This window comes from Megalops cyprinoides, chromosome 14 (genome assembly GCF_013368585.1).
Source record: "Megalops cyprinoides isolate fMegCyp1 chromosome 14, fMegCyp1.pri, whole genome shotgun sequence".
NCBI lineage: Eukaryota > Metazoa > Chordata > Actinopteri > Elopiformes > Megalopidae > Megalops > Megalops cyprinoides.
This window is the reverse complement of record NC_050596.1, coordinates 24,424,865-24,439,515: the sequence shown is the minus strand read 5'-3', so window position 1 is coordinate 24,439,515 and position 14,651 is coordinate 24,424,865. Positions and strand designations below refer to the sequence as shown.

At 44.1% G+C, this 14,651-nt stretch overlaps 1 protein-coding gene across 3 annotated transcripts in view; it reads left to right on the top strand.

The window, feature by feature from the left end:
* Window positions 1–14,651, top strand: part of LOC118789065 (diacylglycerol kinase beta) — a 90,095-nt gene that overhangs the window by 63,569 nt on the left and 11,875 nt on the right. For all 3 annotated transcript variants that reach the window (XM_036545369.1, XM_036545370.1, XM_036545368.1), the window contains 3 exons: window positions 560–624; window positions 9,180–9,270; window positions 11,523–11,724. In XM_036545369.1, coding sequence (XP_036401262.1) covers window positions 560–624; window positions 9,180–9,270; window positions 11,523–11,724 — 358 coding nt within the window. The remainder of the gene's footprint in view (window positions 1–559; window positions 625–9,179; window positions 9,271–11,522; window positions 11,725–14,651) is intronic.

Here is a 14,651-nt window from a genome sequence, read left to right as displayed (position 1 = left end):
CGATTTGTGACACTGTTGCCTGACAGAAGTGGTGGGCTTTGTTCGTTTGGTATTGAACCCACTGACCAGTGACAGAGTACAGTGTCTGATTTTGTTCGTTATTGGCCCACAGGCCCTGGAAAGTCACAATCCTGTAGATAAGATCAGTTTTTCATCTTAGTGCCTTTATCCAGTGCAGCACAGTCAATAAACAGAGCAGGCTTCGTCCACAGCTGTTCTTCATCTACTGAGGCTATCAGAGTGAAGGATCTCGCCCAGAGGGTATAGCTGCATTTCTGTGGCCCTGCCCTTTGGGATGCCTGTAACACATCAGTCTCTGAATACCATTTTCTGGGTGGCCCTTTTGGATAATTACCCCAAACCATGCCATTACATGCGTGATTAAGAATTTGGGTCAAGCTAACATTGTGGGGCCTGGTCATAGCTGCGCTTAATCACTCTGTGGATGTCTAGTTGGGTCTGGCACATGCGGACAGCGTGGAAAAGGGGCTGAGAATGGGAGGAGCGGCGGCCATGTGACTCTTGTGCAGTAACACCCATCTCTGTCGCCCCCTTTCAGGATGCATCCATCGCTCATCGGTTCCACCTCATGAGGGAGAAACATCCAGAAAAGTTCAACAGCAGGTAAGAGAGAGAGAGAGAGAAAAATGGGAGCACAGAAGGAGTGGCGGGAGGCTACAGTTCTGTGATGCAGGCCGAATTTGGGTTGTCTGTTCTGACTAATACAATGTATCTATGGCAACCATAGCGCAGGTGCTTATCCCTTCTCTTTATCAAGCAGTTGAGAGTCCATTCCTCTCAACCAAATTAGAACAACTTTGAACGTTAACATTGGCACTCAGTGGCTGGAAAGGCAAGAAAGAACAGACTGTAAACTTCATTGAAAACACAACAATGATATTGTGCTTCCCAGCAACACCAAGTTTCTGCCAGCCTCTAAGGTTCATTTACATTTCCCATTTACATTTATTCATTTGGCAGACACTCTTATCCAGAGTGACTTACAAAGCAAAAGTACAAAGGTTCAAAAATCAATGACTGAGCAAATATGCTTGCTTGACAGTTGACCGATTAACGTTGCTCGGCTACACGCTGTGAAGAGAACAGATTTATAATGAAAAGAAAAAAACTTAAGCAACTAAATCCAGCTCCACATTTACTGTGAAAACAAGGTTTAGAGATTTTTCAATGTCTTACTGGCATAAATATGTCCTGAGTGGAGTCAGTAAAATATCCAGTGCCTGTGAACTAGTATCCCAGATTGGAAAGGTTTCTGATGTGGATATTTTTTGCATAAATATTTCATTTACTATTCTAAGTCATACTGAGTTATTTTAAGTACAAGTGTCTGTCAAGCAAAACCGAATATACTTTGAGATACTGCTGTTTACATAAACTGGAATCACATTAGAATTTTGTACCCTTAAGTTGCGCTGTGTAAATGTGTTTGGCAGGGCCATTGTAGCAAGTATTTATGAAGGACCATGGACTGTGGATGTTTTGAAACCTTGGTCTTGAGCCGTACATTTGGGAAACAAGGCTTTGTCTCGAAAGGAATAATCTGTAATATAAATTCACAATGCTGTAATATATATAGTGTCCGAGCATTTCTATTTAATTGTAGACAATGGAAACAACGTTTTGTGGCAGTAATGAAAGTTTAGCACTGCAAGCACTTATGTGATTTCTGTGGACAGTGCATTTATTGGCTGAAGCAACCTCAGTGAATCAGAAAGTTTTTCTTTTTTTATGATTGATGCGTTCTGAAAAGATTGCAATGTCAGACTGACGCAAAGTAGGTCATAAGCACCCTTTTATGTTTTTGTCCTTTACAGGATAGAGGAAGGGAGTGAAAGAGAGCAAGAGAGAGAGGGAGAGAGAGAGAGACAGACAGGGAGAGTGAAATAGAGAGAGAGAGATGGGAGGGGGACAGAAACAGCAAGCTCACGATGAATGAAACATCCTAATTAAATATTATGCAACGGGCCCCCTGTCAGGGCACGGGGGCCACAATGACGCAGACAAAGCCTTTATCATGTATTAACAAACCAGGTCCATAGAGACTTTCAGGTCCCGTGTCTGCGGCTGTAGATTATGTCTTACAATGGCCCAGTTTGATGAGAGAACGACTATCTGGCAATTAAGCTGCATAGACTCAAGTGGCACCCGACAGCAGTGGCACTCCACCACAGTATGTGCGAGGAAAAAATTCCTTCTATAATACATTAAAACCTTGACGTTTAACCCCCGTTTACATTCTTGTGAGCAGGCTTTAAAAACGCCAATCTGATCTTTATCATACCCCATCGATTGTTTGAAGTTTATCACTACTGGTTTCCCCCCTGAGTGAGATATGTTCTGAGTTACAGAACATATTGCCTTCAGCAGAGTGTTTGGGATTGTAGGGAGCTGTGCCCAGGTAGGATCACATCCTCTTTGGTTTCAACATGCACATATCAGAAACTACCTGGAGCTGTCCTTTAGTTGGTTCAGGTGAGGTGAACGGAGCCTGGCTAACACACTAATGCTGTACCTGTGTACTCCTGTCACCTGGGGGAGCGTGTGGAAGCTGATTTGTGACAGTGGCGGTGTGTTGGAGTGGATCCGAACGTCCACCGGGACATGCAAAGCAAGAATCGGGCGTAGAAAGTAGGCCAGGCATCGGTGTTCGCTGTGGTGGCAGCCTACCGCACGAATGGGCCTGTGGCGCTCCGAGTGGAAGCACAGGGACAGGAGAGGATGTCTCGCATCTGTGCTGGTGTTTATTCAAGACTGGGTTTCTCATACAGGCTTGTGTTTATACATTACCTTTAATGTTGTTTTTGTTCCAGTGGAAGAAATACTGCAGCTTTCTCAGTTATTTGTGCTAATTAGTCTTGATGAGAACAGGACTAAAATAAGAGATAGGGAAAGATTAATGTTGGGTGGGGGGTGGGGGGGAGCGATTGAAGGCTGTTAGCTTGTTTATGGTTTGGGACTTCATAATTAATTCATGAGTCGCTAGCGTCAGCCCTAGATTTGGAAAACTTCAGACTAGACCCAGATGGCAACAGATTGATGTAAACATGGAGATTTTTGTTTATGTTGTCTCGGCACGTGATAATTTCAACTGAACGCGTGAAGGCGAATTTTCCCAGTGGCCTAGGCAAACTGGTGGACAGAAAAGACACAGGGAGGGGACTGGCCGAGACAAAGAGCCGGAAAGGAGGGGTAGAAGGAGGGCGATCCTCAAGGTTCATCCGACCGCTTAGATCGGCCAGTGAGTCATCCACTTCAAAGAGGACCTTACACCGCCACCTCTCAAAATGCAGAATGTAAGCTCCGCTGTGGGAAATGTAATCTGCATGCGCTGCACTCCTTACTGCTAATTAGTGACGGTTATCACAGATTGTATCATATGAATTGAGACCTCCAATAAAATTATATATTGACACTATAGTTCTTAGAATATATTTCTAGTTCAGTAAATAATCTAAAATATGTAAGTTATTGCCATTTTTGTATTTTGCAATATATTTCTAGAGTTTATTCCAAAATATTCTTGGACTGAATGACATATTTCTCAGCATATTACAATAATTCTCCCTGGAAAAGGGTATCTGCTAAGCAATTAAGTAATGTAGTGTAGTTATGCAGAAGTTGCAGTCTTGGTCTGTGAGTCAGGCAAGGGATTGCCCTGAAACTCAGCCAGATAAACTACTGTGACACTGAAGCATGCTCGAAGGGGGATCTGTTTGCACCAAAACCCCAACATGATCACCCCATCGAAGTGTCATGAGGCTTTTGAAGTGGGGACACAATCTGTCTGTTCTCCCTAGGGCAACGCAGTGCTCCTCCCCTTTATCCTGACCTTAACAAAAATAGCTTCATTGATCCAGGCAACACTGCATTGCTAACACTGCAAGCCCCTAAGAAGTAATATGTACATTCAAGTGTGAAATAAAATTTAAGGAGGACTATATTTAAAGATATAGTGTATCAAAATCTCATACATTGCACATGGATCACTTATTGGCACATCCCTTTTTATGTTTGTAATTGTATCCATGTATTCTAGCATGCACATGTGACACATATGAGAAATGTATGTGATATGATTTACGTTTTGTATTCATACCTGGGCAGATACTACTTTGCAAATGGGAAGAAGAAGGGAGGGTGTGTCTGTGTGTGTGTGTGTATGTGATTAGGGGGGGGGGTTCCAGTTCCATGGGCTCTTTACTGACTGAAAGAGCCCATTGATACCTTTCCCGCAACAACCTTGGTGTTATTCTCACCTTTTCTCGGGACCAGCCATTGGACAAAGAACTGTAGGGGGAGGGTGCTGGAAGGCTTTGTCCCAGATGTGTGAATTCTGACAGGGTGCCTGCTGGGTGTATGAGTGGCCCGGTGGCCCAATGACTCCTTCTTTGTCCACCAAAGGGGGTATTGTGATGCCCTGGTGTGTACCCCCATCCCACCCCCACACCTCATGGGACAATGGCGGGGGGGAGAGACGTCTGTCCCAATGCCTCATCAGCAGAGCTACATCTGCATGAGTGTCCCAGTGGTGAGATTGGGGGGGGGGGGGATTCAGTAGCAAATGTGCTAATGACAGCAGATCTGAGTGACAATGGGCAAAGGTGTGTAGTCACCCCCCCCCCCCAAAGGCCTGGAGGATGGGAGAGGAAGTTTTGTATCAGGAGGTGTCAAATGGTCCTGCCACCAAAAACACAAATGCAGCATTGTTGATTTGATTACAATGACAATTGGTCTTAGTTTTAGTCAGTGGAGATCCTTGAGGCCAAGTCAAGTGGGACAAACAGGCCACATGCATAGTGCAATTAAGGCTGAGGATGACTCATTCTGAACAAAAAATGTTTCAAAAGCTTTTTCATGACACACCAGAGAGTCCAGCAGCATGTCGCTCTGAAGGTGATTGACAGTTGGTCTAAATTTGAAATGCCCTTAACGCTACTGTACTCGTTACCTCGGATATTTTGAAAGGGCTCAAATTTCCCCCCGTCGCACATGGCAAGACATCCTGTATTAGAGGCAGCGGAGAGACCATCATGCTGAATTGCCGCGTGATCAGTTTGGCTTTGCTGTTACGTAACATTTTAATGCTTTGCGAAACGGCTTCATTTTCACAAGCTATGAACAGCATTTGTCTGGGTGTGAGTCACTCCAGAGTGTCTTTACTGTCTCTGCTGTCAGTGTGAAGCTGTATTACTGACTGCCACGGCCAACCTGAGTCTGGTTAATTGTCACTGCAGTTCCCCGGGAGGTATACCCAGCTTTGCCCTTTCACCCCTCCTCTGCTTGAAAAAAAAAGTCAAAATTCCTTGTTTGCCTTATTCGGAGCTCTGATTTTAGCTGGGCAATGCAAATGAAGGGGACCACATGCTTCATCATCAGAAGACCACTGATTTTGTCGAGGAGAACAACACTGATAGCCTGGATGTTTTTTTTTTCACTTCACCACATTGACGGGAATGGAGTGGAACATCGTGCCTCACTTCACAACTAACCCACAAGAAAGAAGATGAATAAAAATCCAAAGCATGCAGACAGTAAAGCACGCTTTTGCAGCTAATGCTATGCTGTCTGCACTGTTGTAATGCTGCAGCTGGAGCAAATTACCCCCCCCCCCCCCCCAGACCAACAAATGCAAGGCACAGACACAGACTGTTTTTACTATTCTTAAAATTTTCTGAAGAGTGAATTAGAAACAGTGAAATAACGAAAAAAAATGAACTAGATTCATAACCCAGTCTCCCACCCCCCCCCCCCAGCCCTTTGTATAGATGTGCAAATTGACCATTACAAGCCCTAGGGAGGGAAAGATCTCGGCATCATTTTCAGCTGAGGAAGTAAACAGGGCCCTGAGCTGAATTGAGGAGGCAGAGAGGGAGCTGTGAGAAAATGCATAACTGTAGTAGAGGCACAGAGAAGGAATGGACTCGTCCCCGTGTCTGCCTCACGTGTAGGTTTTTTTGCATTTCATTACTCTTTATGTCCATTCTTGGATTGATGCACTTATGTTCTGTTGTGGTGGAGGTCAGTCTGGTTAAGAGGGTCTGCTAAATGCATGCAATCCAATGTAAGGTAATGTAGGTCACAGTATATACTGTGTGTCAAGAAGCAAGCTTGAAAGGTGGCAAGGCCGAACTGGTAGCTGGCCATACTTTTTCTGCGCAGTGCCCGCAGAACAAATAGATGAATGTACCAACAGCACCATCCGTTTCCAGAGTCCCGAGGCTTCCTGCTTGAAGCCTTTCTCTCACCTTTTCTTAAGCTACATCATGTGACTAGGTTGCCTCTCCCAGACCATACATCTGGAGGCATATTCCCCTTTAGACCTTCTCTGTATGGGGTTGATGGTTGTCCCTCTCATCATGGCTTTAGTACAGTGGAGCAGTTTGCTTTGCTTGCTTTGTCATAGAAGGGTATATCTGTCCAGACAGAGACGGGGTGTATTCCAAGAGACAGAAAAAAAGGGGTGTAAAGTAGAAAGGTCAGTAGGCTGCTGGGCTCTTTGGAGATGGGCTGATGGGAGATGGTTATCTCTGTGCAAAGAGACTGAAGGGGACTGAGGGAGGGGGACAGCCTGGGGGTGGGAGACCACAGGAACCTTTCCAAAATCCTCCCATTCTGGAGCCCCATCTCTGGTAACACATAACGTTCTCACAATGATTCTCCAGCTTCATAGCAATGTTTTTGGGGGGGTAAGCGCCCAGCCTGGGGCTGCAGTAGTAGGGTTCTGTTCACAGTTTGAACCTATCACCCCCCAATCAGGTGCCAGGGGGCCCATGTCTAGTGTTTCACCTTTTGTCATGGAATTCCTTTAAAATTTTGTGAACCAGCCTTATCAGCTGAGCTCAGAGCCTCAGAGAAACACAATGTTTGTGTATGCAGGCCACTGATGTGGAAGATGAAACAACCTTTACGACTTCCTCCAGTTTGGATTTTTTTTTTAAAGGATTCAATGGATTCAGTGATTTGAAACTGGCTCCTTCCCCGCAGACAATATGAATGCGAAGGAAACAAGAACTGTTAAAAGGTCCTACGCTCCAGCTATTGTAGCTAACAAGCGCAGACAGTTCACCCCATTTAAAACAGCTATGTGCCTAATTGTGATCTTAATGCTGTGACCCCTTACCGCGGTTTATTTAGAAAGACTGCATCAATTTGTCGTGTTATGTTTCCTCATTTAGTACATTTTTTTGTACAGTGAATTCAGTGAATCCATGGGGCACTTCCGACAAATTTATCTTTGCATGCTGCTAACAATAGGATTTGCATGGGAAAAACACAGGAAAACTTAGACTATTACAACCACAAGATGGTCAGAGGAATTTGTTTCTTTTTTTTGTCTGGCTCATTCAGTAAATGCATAGACTGTGACTGTGTCTATGATTTGTACTATGTTGTTCTCCACGTCCTGTTATTCCTCAACCAAAATGCAGGGCATGCCACAGTACTGAATATTTATCCAGTATACGCATTAATTATTAGTTTAAAAATGCAAATATATATACATTATTCATATTTTTGGATTTTTTTTTTGTGAAAACTTTGATTGTAACCTGTGTTCTTTGACTTAACTCCTTTTTTAGAACATTGTGTCTGTGGGAAGATAGGATTCTGTTGCTAACGATTTGGTTTACAATGGAGTTTCCTGGAACATATTGTGTCCTAAAAGTCTAGACCCCTCGTACATGTGTGTGTGTGCGTGTGTGCATGCTCCAGCATATTTTTTATGCAAAGCTGACAAGCTGCAAACATATAAGCCCGCATGCATGATTTATAACCTGTTGCATTAATAATCATGATGTCAGAAAGAGCTCTTTGCAATTTGTAATACCCCTTTAAGTTACTGTAAAGGCTCAACTGTCAGTATTCACCCAAGATATTCTAATTCTCTGTCTTCTTGTCGTTAGCTGCTCGGTCTGGGGTGTGATCACCATGCATAATCCATCTCTGGCAGGCTGTGAGCCCTATCTGATGTGGATTGGCAGGGATTCACACTGAATAATGTGTAGATGGAGGAGAGTGGTAAATGACAGCAGTAGTAATCTGAAAGTCTGAAAGGCCGAAGGACATGTTATGAAAAATAGTGGATTAAAGGTATAGGATAGTGATCAGTAGTCACTACCAAAGGCAAATAGACCATCATTGGAAGTACCACATGGATGAATATTGCTGTTTCTTCAGTCCCAATCCAGTTACTCTTCAAGAATATTGACTATACTGCACTCTACATTCAACAACAGTTCAAGGCAAATGCACACGTAAACATCAACAGCTCGCAGAATCAGACTCAGAGCAGACTCAGAGCAGAAGTCCCTGAGAAGTCAGACTCCTAGAATCAGAGCAGAAGTCCCTGAACAGGGGTCAGGTTCCCCTCAGCAGAGAGCTGGCTGGTGTACAGTCCATGGAAAACAAGGTTCTCGACACCTGTTAGACTGAGATTACTGTGGCAGCTATCAATATTTCAGCAGGGGATGGGAAGGGGTGGGGGGGGGGGGGGGGGGGGGGGATGGGGTTGGGGGAGGGTAGCTGGCCTTGCCCTTGCAGAACATGCAGGGTGGAAGTGAAGATGTGGGTGAGTGCCAGGTGATTGTAAGGTGATAGGCAGGAGTGGGGAACCGATGATAACTCAATCTAAGCCAGATATCTCCCCTACTCCTTTCCACCTGCCCCGCTGTTAACCTGCGGGCTTGGGACAGTGAGAGTCTGTGTACCGGCAGTGAAAAAAGACGACCGCATCTTAGTTTTATCAAAGGACCTTGCCACCGATCATGAAGCAGACACTACTTCCTTTAGTACTGCAGCAAGCAGAAGAAGCCCATTGTTCATTGTGCTGTTGGTATCAAGTTTGTTGTATGTGATAAACCAGTCTGTCACGTCTATGTTTAAATATCTCAACCTGTTCATTTAAAAAAGGTTGCAGACACAAAGTTTTTTTTTTTCTTTCGACATTTCAAGACCCACTCTGTTGACAGTGTTCCACTTGCACTGTTTGTCCTTTGGTGCTGAACCCATTGTGTGCCGACTTTCCATTTTGGCTCAATCATTTGCAGCTGCCAGGGCAGGCTGAGCTCCACCATTCAACAGCTTGCAACCGGACTCCAGGGCTCTGCTGCTCTTTCTCGCCCCCGGCCTGCCCATTGTTACCGCCCTCTGTGTGTTTGCAGGATGAAGAACAAGCTGTGGTACTTTGAGTTCGGCACTTCGGAGACCATCGCAGCCACCTGCAAGAAGCTGAATGAGAGTCTGGAGGTGGAGGTGAGGGCGGGGCCGCAGGCCTGGGGGCTCAGGACTGTTCTGCAGGAGGACAAATCCATCGGGCTTTCACAGGCCACAATCCTCCTTTCTTCAGAACTTGTCTCTCTAAAATGAAAAGACATGAGTGATCTTTTCATAAGGCCTTATCTATAGGGTGAATGTGCAAATATGAAATGCTGCTACCTTTTTATAAGAATTTCTACTTCTCGTAAATGTCTCTGTAGGTCCTCATGTTCCAAATTGCATTCTGGAGCCGAGGGGCGATTCAAAGGTCCTTTTCGAAAATAAAACACAATACGCTTATGAAGTCTGTGCAAGTCGTCTCCATCAAGCTATTCTTAGCTTCCAACAAATCCTCCACCAAACCTCAAAATACATTTCACTGTTCCAGCCGCTGACTCTGCGCTGAAACATGTCAGAGCTGCGTACTAGAAATACTCTGTCAGTAAAAATCTGCTCTGTCTTGACTGTATTGTCAAGATGTAGGTGTGGCATGCCAGTTCATGTTGAAGAATGAAAATGATAAATGATATGCACATTTTTATGCATCGTACCATAAAATGACCGTAGAAGTCACAAGGAAGTATATGTGCAAAATAAACTGTCTGCCATAAAAAGACCTCAGAGGTGGTGATTCACAGATGCTAATTAGCTTTAATTTAGGACTACAACTTCCATCTAGCCAGTGTTCTTGTTAAGATTCTGTCAGAGTCTGCAAAATGCCCTCTCATTTCTTAGTGTGTTCAAAGTGTGCCAAACGTGTAAGCCAAATGTCATTGGCTTGCAAATTTCACATGGGTTTTCTGAGTTACGACATGTGGTGAAGCTGAATTCACCGTATACAATTTATTCATTATATCTAATTAAAGGAGAGTATTTAAAGCTCATCAAAAAATAAACTGACAGCAGAAACCATTTCCAGACAGCTTGTTATGTCAGACACGCTATGTGTTCCCAGAATAATGTTCCTTTGCTTTTTTTCCCTTATGCTTTGGCATCTGAGAATGTCATAAATATGCCAGTTCTTGGTAGATCATTCTGGATGAGCTAATAGCTGGGAGAAAAAGCTCTTATGTTGAACTGTTTAGGAGCACACTAAGCATTCTTTTTATTAGTTACAGAATACAGCTGTTAACCAACAAAGACCGATTTTATATTTTGTTCTCCTAGATTGCTATCTGGAGAGCTGCCGAGAAATGTTTGGATCGGTGGTGTCAGAAGTGTCGAGCCTCTCACAGAAGTGTCCATCTCTCTATTGTTGAGACTTGGAGGTTGCTGCTCACAGAATTCTTAATTGTACTTTGGGCAGAGAAGCCCTCCTACACAGCATCTCCTAACATAAACTGCAGTGTAGTCAGGATTATAACACCTAAAATAAGAAAACCATAATTGTACTCACCATTCAGAACTGCTTAAGCTGTCACGACACATACAATTCTAAGTTCTGTGTCTCTGTCTTGCACAGTTGGCACGTAATGTGAGTGTTTTACCAGGGAAATAAGTTTGAGAGTTTTGTATCCTTTGCTGTTAATATTAGTTCTTGGATCTCAGATTGATTCTGGGATTTATGCAGTGTTATAGGCAGTCTGTTTTATAAGGTCTATTCTTCTTTAGCAATGAGCTCACAATACAGATTTTTTCATTTGCGTGGTGGCATCTTTATTGGATACTGCAACTTGCCATTTCCCAGCAGAGTGGTCGGCTTGGGAGTTATTTGTATAATTTTGCTTTATGTCGGGCTTCGCACCACAAAACCTGTGGAGTTCTTTGAGTACATTTTCCTGTGTTGTTTTTGCTGTTGACCAACCTGTATTAAGGAGGTACATTCGAATGATGAATCGCCATGAATCACATTCAGTAGATCAATTGAAGAAAAAAAAGGTTTTTCTCTCACACAGCCTGAAATTATAGTAGTATATATAGGATATTTAGGAATGAATTGATATTTACAGGAGCATGAGAGAATTTCAGATGTACATGGCTCTTGGTGCCGAATAACAACCCAGCACTCATGAGTCACGTAAATGATGTCAGGGAGATGTGCTTCAGCATTTGCTCTCTGGTGCACTGTGAAAACTAGTCATTTTGTTGGCATACATGTGTATTAGAGGATTGCATTCACTGCGCCCCACCCAAGAGGATGTTGCAGTGAAGATGAGCCTAAAACGTCCAATCGCCGATTTATAAATGGCGGAAAAGGGGAAAATTTTTAACAATGTGCTGTTTTCTTTGGCTTCTGTCCTCTTCCTCAGTGTGACGGTATCATCCTGGACCTCAGCAGCACCTCCCTGGAGGGCATAGCCGTCCTCAACATTCCCAGCATGCACGGTGGATCCAACCTGTGGGGCGAGACCAAGAAGAGGCGAAACTACAACCGCATGAGCAAGAAAGTACCAGAGAGAGCCCCGGCAAGCACTGTCACTGATGCCAAGGAGCTGAAATTCTGCGTCCAAGGTGAGTCCCTGACTGCGGTCCTTTGAGCCACTGCTCAAAACTATGTTGTCATGAGAGCATGTTCCCCTCCAGGTCTCATGGTCATTTCCCTCAGAAATTGCGTATGTTGTGTAGTACGGCTATCAGTTGTGGAATGCTGTTAGAAGTTTCAGTGTGAATTGTCCGATGCCAGTGCCTGTTGACTGGAATAAATATGTTCACATATAGTCTATAGACACCTCCACACAACTTTCCAGATAAATCAAACAAAGATAGACTGTTTTTCGTAATCTGATAAGTTTGACATGAGCGAATCGAGCCCAGTTATTGAGGCAGAACCAGGATTGGTTAATCATTAATAACATTTATATAGCCCTGTATTTGTTTATGATGAACCACTAGGCAGTGGTCATGGTTTGGAATTTCCCCAGAATTTAAACTTGCAAATGACCTGAAACTCTTATGAGGGAATATGACTTTTACGCTCTGGATGAGAATGCCTCCAAACTCAAACAGTTTTGCTGAAAGTCCCCAAAAGGGTGAATGTCACCATTAGACGAAAACACCCTGGTCTTTACCTAGCGGCCCGTCATTAGTGACTGTGTCCCAAATGTCATTGGTGGGTGCAGCATATGTGGGAATTGAACCCAAGGTCTTTTACAAGCAGCTGTTCCTGTGGACCGTTGCTTAACCCAGAATGCCGCTGAGCCGGGGGTTTACTCTGAATGAGGGACAGGGCTTGCGGCTTGTTTTACTGTATTGCAAATAGAGAGGGGAGGGGTGAGGGGAGGAAGAACCTGAACCCTCTCTGGATTGCCCTGACAACCAAGTGCTTTCCCATCATGCTCTCCATCATACCCTGCTCTCTCCTTTTATGGAAGAGGAGCTTGTCTCCCCTCACCCATAGGTAGTGATGACGAGGGACTGGTGGAAGAGCAGAACGTTTTTATTTAAAGAATACATCACCTTGTTTTCAGTGCCTTCTGTTCATTGGTAAAAACCTGCAGACATGATAGGGTTTCTGTTAGGCTGTCATCTCATTACCTAAGCTCAAGCATACGTCATTTTGTACCATAGAAGCTGGGAGGCATTCAAAATGGCTGTTTGAATTTGTTGAATTTTAGTCAGGACACCTGACCTGAGACACTTCCAGGAGCAGCAGAGGTCAGCTGCCCCATTTTTCCATTTTTCCATGCAGCTTTAAAAAGACAGAAACATGGACACTTAACCAGCTGGAGTTATAAGTTTTATTTCTGCCTCATACACATCACACGTAATTCTATTTAGTTATGTTGGCAGCATAGAAATCATGTAATTGGCGTTCAAGTTCAATAAAAAAATTTGCATACACCTACAATAATAGGTTGGTTTGAAATTAGTTTAAATCTGCCCTGTGATGGCAGGAAATCAGCTACATCCATTTGCAGCTCAGTTCTCAGACTGCTATAGCTGCACACCTATTGTAGGGCTGAATCACCTCCACCAAATATAGCTGCAGCAGCTGATTAAGGAGCTCTCGCATGGATTTTGGAAGCCTGATTCATTACAGTAGGTCTCTGAAATAATACATAGTGTAATTCATAAGGTTTTCTATATGTTTATCTCATTTTGTAAGGTGTCTCACAGTAACACAATGAAACAATACAGACACTTTCCTGCTGCGCTGTTTTTTTTGTATGGGATATGCCAAAAAAAAAAAATCCGGGCTTCTCACTTCACAAAAAAGTTCCCAAAAAGTTCTGATTCCCCACAGCCTACTTTATCGGTGTAAGGGTTTTGTATTGGACAGCGAGCCTTCAGAAAGTGGTCCCAGGTTGGAACGGCGTAAAGCTGGATGTAATGTAGATTGTAATGTAGACACAGCCGCATTCAAAGTGTTGCTGCATCCATGCCTGTGTAAACGCTCTGTTAGTCCCCTCATCCCTGTCTCTGTCTCTCTCACTCTTTTATTCATTTTCCCTCTCATTGACACCTCTCTCTGACACCCCACCTCCCTCCTCCTTTCTTGTCAGTGCTCTGCAGCATGAACTCGGCTGAATCCGGTTTCCATGGAGACCTCTAGGTCCTACTGAACTAGAAAAAGAGCCGGAGCAAAAAAAAAAAAAAAAAGAGAGGGAGAGAAAGGCAACTGCCAGTTGTGTGACTCATATCTGTAATCCTTAACTGCCCTCCAGGCAACTATACGGCAATACACAAAATGCCCAGCAAGCCCACTCTCACATTTCCCAGCATGCACTCTCATTCTCTTCCAATCATTACTTTGCAGGGTGCCTCTGCAAAGCAACTCAGCACAGAATTAAACCACAAGAGGACATTCCGTCCACGGACGGGGCTATTAATAACCAAAAAAAAAACATAGAAGAGGGTTGTCATAGACCACCCCCCTTGGGCGGTTGTAATGATAACCCCATCCAGGCTCCCCCTCTCACCTTCCTCTCCTTCCACGTACCTTAAAAACAGCTCCCCCCTCCTCTGTTCTCATCCCTTACAGAAGGTCCAAATGCTCGCAAAAGTGTGCAGGGGAAAGCTGGTTGTGACATCAGCACAGTTGTGTTTAATCTTTGGCACAGGATAATTGTTTGTGTTTTGGGAAATAACATAGGAAATCAGTGGGGTGTGTTTTTTGAGAAAACATTTGTCTGATTAGCTGTTTATGCTGTACTAAACTGCAGTGGCCACTGGAGAACCTGACTGCAATAATGTTCAAAAATCCAATGCCCAGTTCCTCTTCTGTTTAACACAGTTCCTCTTGGTCCCCCCCTGACCTCTCTATCTCTGTCATTTTGGTGGCATCCCCTGCTACTAGCCCCAGCACTCTCACATGCCCCTTTTCTACCAATGCATTTCGAGGGCCGGTTCGGAGCCGGTGCCTAATCTCGAACCAGTTCTTCGTGTTTCGACAGCCAAAGAACCGGCTCTCGGCAAGGAAAACTGGTTCAAGAACGGCA